This window comes from Aulonocara stuartgranti (genome assembly GCF_965226115.1).
Source record: "Aulonocara stuartgranti genome assembly, chromosome: 3".
Classification (NCBI taxonomy): Eukaryota; Metazoa; Chordata; class Actinopteri; order Cichliformes; family Cichlidae; genus Aulonocara; species Aulonocara stuartgranti.
The window spans coordinates 25926161-25941344 of NC_138941.1; the positions used below are offsets into that span (position 1 = coordinate 25926161).

The following is a 15184-nucleotide window of genomic DNA, read 5'->3' on the forward strand; positions in this document are numbered from 1 at the left end:
ATCGCAGCCAATATGCTGTGATGGTGTTGATATAACTGTGGTTGTAAAATTCAGAATGATTATTCAAAGCTCAGGGGACACCTTAGTGAATCCCAAATGCCAAGTGTGGTATAAACTCACATAAAATGAATGGATTCTTCCTGAAGCTGAATTCTTACTGTAATGTCACAACTCACTGTGTCCTGTGACTATAGCCACCATCCATTCATCCATCCATTTTCCTCTGTCTATCTAATCCAATGGGGCTCAGCCCAGCTGTCACTGGGCAGACAGACACCTAGATTCACAGAAAGAGTTAATGTGATGGAGTAGTATGACACAAATCAGACAGATTCACGTATTACAATTTACTACAAAAAACTATACTATATCTCTATATAAACAACAACACGTCTCCCTTCACAGCTTAGAAACAGCTAAGATGGAAAATTTGTTTCAGTGGTTGAAAGGGCAACTGGCTCCTTGTAAGAGAGGGATTACTGCTATAGCGGCCTCCGCTCACTAAATCTGACCTCTCCTTGGGGTGTTTCAGCAGCTTGATTGGCAAGAAAGTAAAGAACAGGAAGAGAATAACTCAAGAAAAGAGTAAAAAAAAGACATTTGTGGAATTTGATCTATGAGCAGGATTTTAAAATCTAAACTACAATTTAGAATTAAATCTGCTTTTTGATGAAAATGATATACACCCATGATGCATTCAAAATGTTGGACTGTCCCTGCTGCCTGTAGTCCTGTTCTGTGTTTCTAGAGCTGCGCCCATAACCAGGTTCCTTATGCCTGCCTTTCTGCAAATGAGAACTCATCATTTGCAAGACAGAGGAACCTGGGTGAGGTCTTACGTGGGGATAATATTGTGAACACCTTTTACAGTGTGGAAATCAAATGTGACAAGGAATGTGAGCTGGTGTGCGACAAGAGAAGGCTCAGCAGAGAAGAGTGTAAGGCAGGAGGACCAGTACATCCTCCTTACTCCAGTGAAGCAAAGAAAATATTTAATCTCCTGCTGAACTTGTGGTTTTGCTCAATTACAAAGAAATGAAGACTCTCTAATGAGAGTTTCATTTTACTGGAGACTATCAACCAGAAGTAAATGATATATAAAAACTTATATAAAAATGATTTGAATTTCATTGAAAGAAATACGCACTTGATTCTCTACAACCCAGGAGAATCAATCAATCCATTACAGATACTCCTGATCTTACTCCTGTGTATAAAGCACACCTGTTCACAAAATGAGTTTCTTCCATTCCAACCTCTCCACCATCAGGCTGCCACGGGCAAGACCAAAAGAGCGCTCAAAAGATGCTAGGGACATAACTGTAGACTTGCACAAGGTTAAAAGACCACCAGTAAGGAGCTCATGCAATTTTCTTCCAATTCCAATTATTTCCAATTATTTGAAAATAGATTAAATCTAAAATGATCATTATCACCCTCCATTTGCAAGATCTTGCCTCATGAATTGAGGATGATCATGAAAAAAAGTGTTGAATAGCCCAAAACTACATGGAAGGAGCTTGTTAAAGATCTGAAGGTCAGAAGAGATTCCAGATGAAAATAACCTCTAATTCTTACTGCTACTATCCCAAAGAGAATGCATTAAGGTTTAATGCATTCTCTTAATGCATGACTGTCCTGATGTGTTCTTCTTCTGGGACAAGGTAATAAAGTTATTGACATCACTGACAAATATCAGTCTTCCTGTTGACCCACTGCTACATCTTCTGCTTGATGACTCTAGGCTTCCAATGACAATGAAAGCACGCAAATTGTGGCTGGCAGGCATAACTGGGGCCAAAAAACTAGTGGTTCAGAGGTGGCTACCACCACATGATCTCTCGGTGAAACACTGGTTACATGCCTTCTTAGATATCTTGTACTTAGAACTATCCTCAGCTAGGGTCAACCATGCAAACCCCTCAACAGTCCAAAACTGGCTAAAGGGAATTAGAGAGACCAAAAGATTGCTCAGAAATGTGCAATAGGGAGTTAATGCATGTTATTCTCTTTTTGTTTTAAATCACTGATCTATTGTACCTTTCTCCTTGTTCATTATGTTAACCTGTTGTGTCATTGGAATGTCATGGTTATGCTGCAAATGTGTGTTGGTAGGGAGGATGGGGGTGGAGAGGGGGAGAAAAGGGACTTAGGGTTTGGGTTTGGGGTAATGTTCTTGGGAAACCCAATATATTGTATGTTTGTGGTGTGCTGTATAAGACAGTTTCCCTTTGTCCTAAAAGCAAATAAATATTGCATTACAAAAGATCTGAAGGCAGTTGGGACCACAGTCACCAAGAAGACCGCTTGTACCACACTACACGACAATGCACTGAAACGTTGCACTGCCTGCAAGGTCCTCCTGCTTAGGAAGGTACACATACAGCCCCATCTCAAGTTTGCTAGAGAACATCTAAATAATTCAAAGAAGGCTTGGGATGAAGTGTTGTGGTCAAATGAAGCCAAAATAAAGCTAGTTGGCATTAAACTGATCTACCCAAAGAACATCATCCCCACAGTCAAACAGGCCACAGTTATGAATGACTGTCTATCTCTCTGTGCTAGCCCAACAGTGGATTGGTGGCCTGTCTGGGACCTACTTGTGTTTGAGGGGGTCAAAGGGCCAATATTGCATAAAATCTTGGATGAGAAGATGAGAGATGGGTCGTGGATGGGTCTTCCAGCATGACAATGACCCTAAATATATCGACAAGGCAAGTCAGTTTTTTTCCAGGGCTTTGGTTGATATTTGGTCTCTCACTATAAAATTAAACTACCACAAAAACTGAAGACTTCTGAATCACCAATGAGCAAAAGTGCATATTCTCCTGACATTCTAAATAGGCTGTAGTTATAAATGGCTGCCTGTGTCTCTGTGCTAGCCCTACAGTGGATTGGTGAGCTGTTTGTGGTGTACCTCCAGGCAGAACTACAAGCCTGAATTGGATATACAGGAGAAAATTAATGGATAGATGGATGATATACACTATGCAAGACTCCAGAGACACGAGCTTTAACAGAAAATCAATGGTAAAAAGTGTGGCAGTCCTGTCCCCACTGCATAATTAACAAGTTCATTCTGAAATAAAATCACCGCAGCCATAAAAACTAACAACAGCAAATGACAAAAAAAGTTTCAATTACCATTTTGTGCCATCATATACATTATAAATTGCCTTCAGATCACTTCAGTAAGACAACTTTCTGTAACTTTAGAGAAAAACATTATATGTGTCATTCATCCTCTCAGAAAAAAGATAAAAGCACCATTGTTCACATCAGAAAACTCTGCTCTATGGACATAATGGACATTACTCAGTTCCTAGACCAAGGAAGTTTCAGCATTTAACAAAGTTACATATACTTGAGGAATATGGCATGCCAGAACAAAAATAAAGAAAAGCTATGAAGAAGTGAGCAAACATGACTCTTTATCATTAGTCATGCTGTAATTTATAAGTCTGCTAGCATCTGCATGCCTAATTATCAGACCATGTAAGCCTAAATATAAATGTAACTTTGCATTGGCCAGAGAAACAATGTGTTTCTTCTTTTAAAAGCTGCAGTTTAGCTTTAATTAATGTTCAGTGAAGCTCTGTAAAAACACTGTATGATACATAAGCTAACAAACACTGATGCAGAGCAACAGTCATTCTTAAGTCTTTATTTTTCTGTATTGCCTCAAACCAGAAAATAATACTTTGGTCACTCAGAAATGAATATTCCTAAAGGGCAATGCCATAAAATCACAAACAAACCTTTTAAGATAAAAAATTATTAACCACATGAGACCACTTCCTTTCTCACAGCAGATGACCAGTAAATAAAGGGACTAGAGTGTGAAATGGTACAATTACAGCCCGTATGGCACCGGTGCTAACATCTGCCTGTTTTTCTGAGGCAAGGTTGAGGTGCTCAGTGTGACACGGGGAGGTTTTTATTGAGCCACTATGCCATTTTGGGAAAATGGGAGGTGGGGCGGGCCAATAACTGTTGCTGCAGGAGCCACCGGGGACACCTGACATGCTGGATTAGTTGGCCGAGCGTTCCTCTGACACTTTTTGTCTGCTCTCTGTCCATCAAATACAATGTGCACATGCACACAGACACACAAACATGCTGTACTATGTGATGCACCCAGACAGATGCATGCACTGTCACACGTAGAATAAGACATGGACCACAACACCCACAGACACACAGACTCCCCGAGGACTACTAACATCACTTCGTGGGACGTCAGGAGACGTGTTGCTTAGCCGCTGAATGTGCCTGACCTGTGACGACCACATTCGCTGTCAACATCTTGTCTCTCCAAATCATCACCTCGAAATGGCCTTCTGTTTAAAAGCTTGCTGCTGGCCAGCCCGGGTTTTAATAAAGGCTTTGTGAGTAAAGCGATGCAAAATCTTCAGTAATCTCCAGATATTTTGGGCTGAGGCCACTTATAGTGCACACAAACGTGTTTTTTGTCAGAATAAGATACAGAGAGAAAATCTGCCACCTTTTTCACGAGGAATGACGGCTCTACATTCTCTGTTTTACTTCCACCTTCCTTGTGGCCTCATCCTCTGGGAGCTTTTACCAGAGACCCCAGGTATCCCACATGTAACTCTCAATATGCACAGAATGTCAGATACGGTTCAGAACTGCAAAAGTATACCAAGGAGACTGCTTGATGTGGGTCACAACAGTCCCTCTGGGGAAGGGGATTTCACAGGAAAGTGCACTTCCTTGTTTTGTTAGAGGGACCAGACAAATATGGTACCTGTACCATCCAACAGACGCACCATTGCAGGCATTTTTCATGACAACTTGTTCTATTTTTCTTGAAATCTGGTTTACAACGACAGCATAAGATGACATAAGTTTTCTGCTGGGACAGCATAGCAATGACACTGCATAATGTAAGCATCAAGAAAATGAAGTAGGTTTGAATACAGTCCCAAACCGTGAGCGCAAACTATTTTGTCCTATTTAGAGAATCAGAAGATGTCTAAATCTCCAATCTGGGTCATGGGAACTTGTTTCAACAGGGGACCTCCTTTTTCTTTCTCTACAAAAATATAACATCACTTTCTCTCTCCCTTTATGCACCTCATGTGTCAGTTAGGAAGTTGCAATCCCATCTCTCTCTCTCTCTACATACTCCTCCACCCATCTGCACCTAAGCCTCATCCTACGTTTTGCTTTCCTAATGTGTAACATGTCTATGTCCCTAAAACAAGCCCCACCCACTCCCCAAGCAATATGATGATGAGCACAACCTTCAAAGTGGGTATGGGTGCAATCTGCAAGCTGGCACCCAAAAAAAGTTAGAGTGTAATCAGCTCACATAAATGAAACAAACCTATTCTACAGCCATTTAGCCCCCCTGCTACCACCCACACAACCCCACTCATCTTCGTGACCTCCTAAAAGTTCCAGCCCGAGCACAAAACTCATCAAATAAACTAACAAACAAAAACAAAATCACACTCTTCAATTGTTGATAAGCACAGGAAAAGGAAAGAAATGTTTGATGAGGACAACAACCGCGGCGAGGAGGGCGGAAGGGAAGAGGAATAAAAAGAATACGATATGGGATGTGCATTAATGTTTCTTGATGAAACGAAACAAAGATTCGGATGATGACACTCACTTGCCAATGTTAACAGGCTGCTCAGCTGTTATTTTCCGAGCGGTTTGCGCTATTGTTAGATGAAGGCTCCTTTTTGGAGCGTGCGCTGTTGTGAAAAGGGCTGCATTTCCATCATAATAACAACTGAAAAGAGTGAACTGTCACACGGCACTTCCTTTTCTGGCTGTGATGCATTCCCCTCAGTCTGGCCTTGCTGTGTTGATGGATGAGCAAGAGAATATGCTTCTCTCAATGCCAAAACAAAGCTTCGAAATATGGGATCACTGCTGTGACAGAGAATGTCACAGTCCCACTGCTCTATATGTCAACAAGAGTAAATATCATGACCACATTAGCGGCGCTCTCCCTGCAGTTTGAAACAATGATGATACATAGACAGTGCTTTTAGACAACGGGAAGAGAATGCATCGACTTCGGGTGGAGGTTTGCACATTGGACAGCATCGGTGCGGAATAAAAAACACTGCTTATTTGTTTGTAACATGAGACAGTCCTGCGTGGTGTTGCGTAGTCGTTGTGGGAACACAAAATGTCTTCCTTTGAACAACCATGAACAAAAGGGAAACACAGTGGAGAGAGAAATTACGTGGGGAGCTTCAGCATAACCAAAAATAACTTCATATTTCAGACTGAAATAGAATACTATGATTATGGTTAAACAAAGAGTGGGGGAATTAACACACTCCCAGCCGTGACTCATCGGGAGTTTGCCCTCGTTTAAATGATGTTGCACCCGTGTTTATCTTGAAGCGAAGGCTTGAGTTAAAAACACCTCCACGCTTTCCCAGCTTGAGGTTTCCTCCCTGTTTATCCTGCCTAAAGACCTTGCTCACCAACCATACGTGGCTGGCATACTCACGTTCGGCTGGCCTCCATTCAGTGCTGGCTTCACAGTGCCAGGAGCTATAATGGCAGACTAACCACAGAGAGCCGGTTGCACTTAGATGAGGACGGCTTGCCTCGGGAAGGCTGCTTTGCTCTTCCTGCCTTTTAGACCAGAACTGGACTTAATCACCAGGAATAATGCAAGCAGCCTCTAAATATGAATGTTGTGATAAATAAAACAGAATGTGTGTCTTTAAGAGAGAAAAAGATCACTTTTAGTTGCACATAGGTTGGGGGGGCTAAAATAATGAATATTTCATTTGCAAAGCTCCTTCTTTCTCTCTCCACTTTGTTGCCCGGCTTATCGGAAAACTCAGACCTGTGAAGGATCTAATCCAATACTGCCTCCCTCCCTCAGTCCCTAGATCAAGCCCACTGTTCCTACCTGAGGGGAAACGTTCAATGACGGGCTGGTTGTCCACCTGTAGCGTGGCGTTTCCACCACTGCGTGTGAATCGCACCACGTGGTATTTGCCGTCGCTCACCATCACCGCGCTCTCCTCGATGGTTATATCGTCTGTTCCCACGTTGAAGATCACGCCGACCTTTCCCCGTTCCTGTAAACAGAGGTTGATGCAATACACGGTCAACAAAAATGCACCAGCATGCACTAATATGTTAAGTTCAAACATATACCCATAAAATATAACATGAAGGGTTCGGGTTAGTGGAAAAGCCTGACCGCGGTCTCTTCTAAGATTAAGCCCTCATTGTCCACTGCCCCATCCCAACATCTGGTTTCAAACAGAATCTGGTACAATTCATGTATTCATGGATTTGGTGAATTGAGAGCCACGATTAAAGGATCTAAATGTTTTAAATATTCAGCTTTAGATAGGGTAGCTGTGGCTCAGGAAGTAGAGCCGGCCATCTCCTAATCACAAGGTTGATGGTTCAATCCTGCCTGTTCCAGTCTGTATGCCAAACCATCCTTCGGCAAGATACTAAACACTAAGTAGCTCCCGATGTGTGGATGTTAAATAGAAAGGACTTAGACCGTCCAACTCCAGGCCTCGAAGGCCGGTGTCCTGCAGGTTTTAGATGTGTCCTTGATCCAACACAGCTCATTTAAATGGCTAAATGACCTCCTCAACATGTCTTGAAGTTCTCCAGAGGCCTGGTAATGAACTAATCATTTGATCCAGGTGTGTTGACCCAGGGTGAGATCTAAAACCTGCAGGACACCGGCCCTTGAGGCCTGGAGTCCGACAACCCTGACTTAGACAAAGAGAGAAGTGCTTTATCTAAATGACTGAAAAAAACCCACAGTTTATAAAGTGCTTTGAGCACTCAGGTAGAATACTGTATTTTTTGGACTATAAGGCGTATTTAAAACCCTTAAATTTTCTCAAAAATTGACAGTGTACTTTATAATCCGGTGTGCTTTATGTATTAATTCTGGTTGTGCTTACTGACCTCGAACCGATTTTATGTGGTACACGGCCGTCAAAAATCAGTCAAAATGTTTTAGTATGACTTTGGTAAGCTACAAAGCTGGATTGTTACGGCTACCGTAGTCTGGAGCCTTGCGGAGAAATACGTACTGTGTGTACAAGGACCCCAAAACGGCACCTGTTAAGAGACATGCTTACGAAGTGGATTTCAAACTTTAGGCTATCAGTCATGCAGTTGAACATACGAATAAAGCAGCTGTGAGATAATCCAACATCACAATTTGATGGACTTGTGGAAGAGGAATGAACTGAAAAAGTGAGTGTACTGTTCTGTATTTTATGTGTTAAAACTTAACGATGTTGAGAGTTATTGTGATAGAGTTGAATAAAGTTTCACTTTATTTTGTTTCGCTTAATGTGCCTTATAATCCGGTGCGCCTTATAGTCCGAAAAATACGGTAGAAAAAAGCGATCTATAAGAACCGGTCTATTTACCTTTTTTATAAAAACGCTATTAAAGTGGTCACTTAGGTTTAAGTTTGTGCCATTTAAGCTGTCTTTAGAGATGATTTATAGATTCCCTGGAAAAAATATCTCAACAGCTACTCAGCTCGCTGCAAAAACATCAGTGTTCCCAATAGTATCAACTGTTTATCCACCATCATGAACCAACAACTAATATTGTAATTTGACCAGTGCTTTCCGTCGTTTTATTCTTTCTGGTGTTCAAGATAATTGTTATTTACAACACTGTTGTCTTTGTTACTTATGTTACCCAAAGATACCCCGTTGAGCGTAGCTAGATTCCAACTGGCAATGCATAATGAGAAAAATAAAATCATGTCTTTTGTGTTTGAGAATGAATTACACTGACTGAAGCAATTGAGTTGTCAACTAAGCAGCAGTTACCCTGCACAGTTAAACTGCAGTCATCCAGCCGTGTAACAATCCATGCTAATAGGCTAATACTGTTGTTCCTTTGTTGTCCTTTGGCAAAAATCAAAAGATATTTTTCTTCAGTCAACACAAAAAGCCCCGACTGCCTGTAGTCTGATGACACTCAGAGCGTCAGATCCCACACATACAAGCCTGGTAAGGGAACAGAGTACTTGCTGAGGACTCAGGCACCTTTAGTATTCATCAACCGGGTGACCCCCCCTCCCCTCTCCCATCTATTAGTGTTGACAGCCGCCCACTGCTTCGAGTTTATTACAGTCAGCCGCCTACTCCACTCTCTTCTCCCGCCATCTCTCTCCTCTCCCTCTGTGGTTCCTGTCCTCAGTCCCAGGAAAGGTCAAAGTCATTTACAGAGTTACAGTCTGCCAGAGAGCCATAGAACAAGGGTGAGAGAGAGAAAGGGAGAAACAGAGGACATATCAGACAGCACCACTGCATACAAGTTGTCTGTCTGACTGCAAAACCTCTGTTGCACTTTTGCCCAGCTGTAAGACCCTGCTCTGGTAGCTGTTGCCCAACCTACAGACAGCAACACTTCCTGACTGTCACAGCAGGTCAAGCTCATTTGCCGGTGGGGTCACATTTGCACACTGCTATCTCCTCACTGCAGCTACAACTTCATTGATTCCGTTACCTCATTAGGTATGTGCATTTATTTTGCCACTTTCCATATGCCAAGATATTCAGGGGTGAACCTGTGGCTTTTGCTTGCAGCAGTTTTCCATTATTCATGGCTGATTAAGTATTTTAAAAAAGAAAATAAGACACCCCTAATGTTAACAGATCTCAAAATAGCCAGTTAATTGAGTAAATAAGTGCAAAGGTTGTACAGTAAGTTAATGATCAGTATAATCAGCCACATTTATGTGCATCTTAACTGCTCTTTGCTGCTGTGTAAAGTTGTTATAGTTTTTAGCCAAGGCCACGTTACGGCCATGCACCGATGTCAGCCGTGATTAGGGTATTAATTGAGCATGCTCAAATGGTGGCGCAACATGTTGGTTGTGATTAATGCTTTGCGGGGATCAGCAGAACATAAGACACAGTTGAACAGCCAGAATAAGCAAAAGGAATCAGTGTGGAACACAACAGGAAGCAGAGCTCAGCTGTCCTACGTGATGCTCCTAATGAAGCTAGATCTGTATGAAATTGATGGACTACTCTGTAGATGGACTCATTCTGCAAGGAGGCTCGTTGGATGTCTCGAATGGCAAAGTGCTTCCAGCTTCTCAGCCACTTAATCAGCGGCTTCATGTTATAGACCGACCCTCACAGTCTTTCTGCCTGCTATCGTTGTGAATGCCAAAATCCACTATGCTGCAGATTTGACGACACCAGCATGAATACAGTCTTAGAGTAATTATGAGGTGCACAAGAATAACGATTTAATCAAAGCTTTCAGTATTGATACCCTTTAGATATTGCAACGGGGAAAAACAAAATGGAGAGGGTGAGTGAAATGCTTTTGGATCGAGCGGAAATGCCAGGATCATCTCCATTACAGCCCACGCACTAGGAAGCTTAGAATAATCATAACACCTTGCTTGGAGAATTAATTCAATTTGCCAGGGTGAAGCAGAATGAATCCATGCTATTACAACTGAAAAGCAGAAGGGAGTGAATTTGAGTGATATTTACAGAGAGATTAGCATTTGTGTTCCGCAACATTAGAGTTCTTCCCGGTGCTGAGGGAATGTATCGAGCCCATTACGGTGGGAAGCCGCTGGGAACCAGTGCTTTTTTAAAAATGATTTTAGTGTAGCAGTAATGACATTTTAATGGCCGTTTCCCTTAAGCGAACATATCTCTGGAAACAGAAGGAAAAGAAAAACTCTTTGAATGACTGGGAGCAGTCAAGCCTGCAACATTGAAATGAAGGGACTAGTAGGTAACTTACAATAAACCCTGGCTGCTCTTTAAACACCACAGCTTCTCAATGACTGCTTAGCAGTCAGCTAATGTCAGGAGCAAGAATGCTACGTTTTCCACTTTTATCTAGAGGGTAGCTCATCTTACTTTTCTTTCTACGGGTAAATCGGTAGCAAAGGGAGCAGGTCCGCGGTAGACTGGGGGGCAGGAGCTCTACTTTATGATCAGATGTATTTTCAATTACATCTGATCTGCCTGAAGAAGCCAGGATCTGAGTTACTGAGATTCAATTAAATATTCAAAGATCTACAATAGTGGAGGGGGTTGGACGAAATACCTACAGACAGAATTAAGTTTCAACTTTAACCAAAATCGGTTTTGGTTCTGAGGCTCTGAGTGTTACAGAGAAAGGTTTCATCTGGGGACAAGAGAAAAATCAAAGATTTCCTCTTAAATATTATATTACTTTAAGTACAAAGTTGCTGTTCTTGCCAAATATCTGATTTGTTTACCACTGCACAAACTGCTCATCAGTTTCCCACACAGTAAATCGAGTTTAGCTACCAAAAAAAAAACTCGAGAAAAAAGAAAGTTTCTGTAATCTTCTCATTAGAGTCTCTCCTTCCTTGTTCTCAAAGACAAAAGAAAATTGACTTTGGAATTCTGCACGGCAGCCAGAGAAAGAGCAGTACGGAGTGCATTTCCGTCTGAAATATTTCAACATGACCTTGCGGCGTGCGAGAGCACGTCGAGGTAAACGCTGCTGTCGGGAGTGGAATGAGAATGAGGCAGAGACTGCAGTCTGTATGTGTGTATCAGGGTTATCGGGCTGCCTCAGCGAGCTCTCGCTGATCACGCCAAGCAGAAAAGGAAGAGCGAGAGGAGGAGGAGGAGGAGCAAGGGGCAGAGAGAAACACTGTGTGACAAAAGGAGAGTGGGAACCTTGATGATCCTCTGGGGCCTCAAGGTGCTTTGAGATCAAAGCTCCTTTTGAAGGTGTCAAAATCTGGTTCTTTCTTTTGCTGGTAGTCAATTAAGAAAAGGAAAAATAGACAAAGGGGGAATGAGAAAGCATTTTTGAAGGATTTGGTTTGTTGTTTCATTTCCTCCTCGCCTGCTCAATCTTCTCCCTTTCTAACACACCCTACAGCTTCATCTTTACACACATCTGCTACTTGACGTATTTGCATTTCCTCAAAGTCTTTCTGAATCTCCCCCTTAGATCTGATACATAAATGCTAAACAGACAAGTTAGAAAGAGGAAACAACAGAGACGCAACTGCTGGAAAGTGGATTCAGCAAGACTAGGGCAGAGACAGTTGCAGTTGTTTAAATCACTCAAGGTATTTTGCATTTTGCTGTATCAACTTGCCTGGAGAAATTGTTTCTGAAACACGGCTGACCAGTTCAGGGATTTGCTGGTTTGATAGATTTCATATCAATACTCCTCTGGCTGTTGGAAATGCAAACGATTCATCAGCTTCTCTCTCATTTGGATCTATCATAGGCTGTATCTACTTGAGACTAACTTGACATGCCACTAAAAGTGTGCAGAACTGCAGTATTTATTAGCTTATGAATCAGCCAGCAGAGCAGCATGGATAAAAAAAAGAATGATAAATTGATTTTTACTGGGCGCCCACAGAAAAAGCAATCAATTCTTATATATGTATGTACACAAATATTTGACACATCCATGCGGTGTAGGAAAGCCTAATATTTCATACAGCTTGAGCTAAGCATTTTAACGTATTTGCAGATTCTGTGCATTAATGTAAAATTCCATATGCTGTTTACAGTTACCGACTCATACTGGTGATTTTTTTCCCTAAAATATCCCACAGATACCCCATCTGATACCCCATCACTTGGTATCGCTGCATCTTCCTCATGAGTTTAATTCCTGCGCTGATTCCTGGCTAATCAGCTTGTCAACATGTATGCATAATGCCTGCGAGCGCAGATCCGCTGTGGCATCTGCTACAAGGAGAACAGTATAGTGGGGCTAAGCTTCCACTTAGAAACTGCAGCGTTACGTAAGGAGAAATACGTGGTTGCATAACATGTAGACTTCTTGCCGGCTAAATCATCCACTGTCCGTTCACTGAACGTCTTCAGAGTATCTGCGACAGAAAGAGGGAATTGTTGAGGGCCAGCAGCCATTTTGAATCAGTAAACTGCTCTGTAGCGCGCAGATTTCACGTCTTCCCTTCTTATCAGTCACCTCAAATGACATAGTGCTGTTCCAGACGGAGCTGCATGTGTCATTTTGATTTGGTTTATTTAGGAAAAAGAGGAGGGCTGTGGCAAAACAGTCGCTTTTGCAAAGAAGACATGGTTTCCGTTGCCACACCTTCTCTCGGTTTCTGCTCAGCTAACATCTGTATGTGCTTGCCGTGGTCTCTTGCAGTCACCTTGAGCACCTCATCTTAAAGGCACTTCATATCCTCTTCGATCTCTTTTCTTTGCCTAGTTATTTCCAGCAGTGGTCATGGCTATGAGAGCACATTTGCACTGCAAATGATGAGTGGCCACTCTAACAGTGAATCAGATCTCATTGAAAAATCAATGACTTAGACAGATGTGATGTGAGTGCATGTATATATATACATATATGTGTGTGTGTGTGTGTGTGTGTGTGTGTGTGTGTGTGTGTGTGTGTGTGTGTGTGTGTGTGTGTGTGAGAGAGAGAGAGAGAGTATACACTGATGTGTCTGAATCTCTTGTCAGAGCATGACTCACACTGGGCTTGCCTATTTGTCCCCAAGTACACACACATACCAGCATTGAGCCAAAATACTACAGAGGGAAGAAACAGTGAACATACTAAGAAGGAGAGAAACACAAATCAACCAAAATACCGTCCACTATAACCCTGATTGTTGCCACTCTCAGCAAAACCAACGCTGACTCGCATATAGTAAGTACTGATATGACTGCTCATGTACCGTACCACTGAGACTGTTGATGGATGGCATCCTTCAGCACAATAGAATAGAATAGAATAATCCTTTAATTGACCCACAAGGGGAAATTTGGTTGTAACAGCAGCCAAAAAGACAAATATACAAACAAACAGGACACAGGACACAGAACAGAAACATACACAATTTTTCTTACATATTTACATTAAGGACAACGGTTACTATAAACAGAGAGTACTGTACAGTTATTAAATTAAATAAAAACAATTACAGGTAAGAGGTAAACCAGGTTGTAGCGCGAATTGGTTAATTAACTAACTTATTGCAGTTACAGCATTGATGTAAACATCTATGTTTGTTGGGAGCAGTTCAGATTGTACAGTCTGACAGCTGCAGGGAAGAAGGACCTGCGGAAACGCTCCTTCATGCATCTAGGATGCAGCAGTCTGTCACTGAAGCAGCTCTGCAGTTCAGCAACATTTATGTGCATGGGGTGGGAGACTCTGTCCATCAGAGATGTTATTTTGGCCAGAGTCCTTCTGTCTCCCACCACCTGTACTGGGTCCAGGGTGCATCCCAGAACAGAGCTGGCCTTCCTGATGAGTTTATCCAACCTCTTCCTCTCAGCTGCCGATAAACTGCCGATAAAAATAACTATAATACTTGGAGGTCTGACTAGGGATGGGTACCGGTATCCGGTGTCATTATGGCACCGGTTCTGACATAAACGGTAGTAACCAGACCAAAAAGCAGCGCACATTTCGGTGCTTTATTTTCCTGAGATGTCATACACTTTGGATTCTAGCCAATCATTTTACCTTTCCAAGGATAGTAGGCGGGCCCAGGTACGTACGCTCTTTTAGAACAGAGCTGCAGGTTAAAAATGCCCAAGGCGGAGCGGTCAAAAGTCTGGCTGTACTTCACAGCAAAAGATGCAAACTCAGCAGCCTGCAACAAGTGCTTTAAGGTGATACTGTGATACTGTGCAAAGGAGGTAACACCTCAAATCTGATGAAACACCTGGCGGTTTTTTAAAAGCTGAGAAATGCACCGTATTTGATAGCTTGCTGCGAGACCTCACACCGTACACATCTACTGCGGGTGTGGTGCCTGTTATCAGACCCGGAGTTAGCAACATCCCCCAAGAACCCGAAGAGGAGAGTCCTGGCCCCTAGCCCTGCCAGTGTAGCAGAAATGATGACGGATGATGATGCAGCAGCAGCCGTTCTTCTCTGGGTGAGTAGCTTAATGTTGTTCGTGTGTAATTTACGTTGAGTATGCTAACCACGTTATTAAATTAATGCATGTAAGGTGAACTAGCAAACACCGTCATAGTTACATGCGGCTGTCTTCTTGTTTGATGGCAGATACGCCCTTCAACCTGGCCAAAAAGGCTAAAATGACCAAAGAAAAAGTGGGAAACAGCTAAACATGAGAGGTTTTTGGACAAAGTTTGTGTTTTTTTTCCATTGTTTAAGCACTGCTTCCAGCCAAGAGTGATACCATATATGCCCT

The 15184-nt window shown here is 42.3% G+C and overlaps 1 protein-coding gene across 13 annotated transcripts in view; it reads right to left on the reverse strand.

Moving 5' to 3' along the window:
* nrxn2b (neurexin 2b) overlaps nt 1-15184 on the reverse strand; it is a 698285-nt gene that overhangs the window by 36781 nt on the left and 646320 nt on the right. For all 13 annotated transcript variants that reach the window (XM_082527645.1, XM_082527647.1, XM_082527643.1 and 10 more), the window contains one exon: nt 6911-7082. In XM_082527645.1, coding sequence (XP_082383771.1) covers nt 6911-7082 — 172 coding nt within the window. The remainder of the gene's footprint in view (nt 1-6910; nt 7083-15184) is intronic.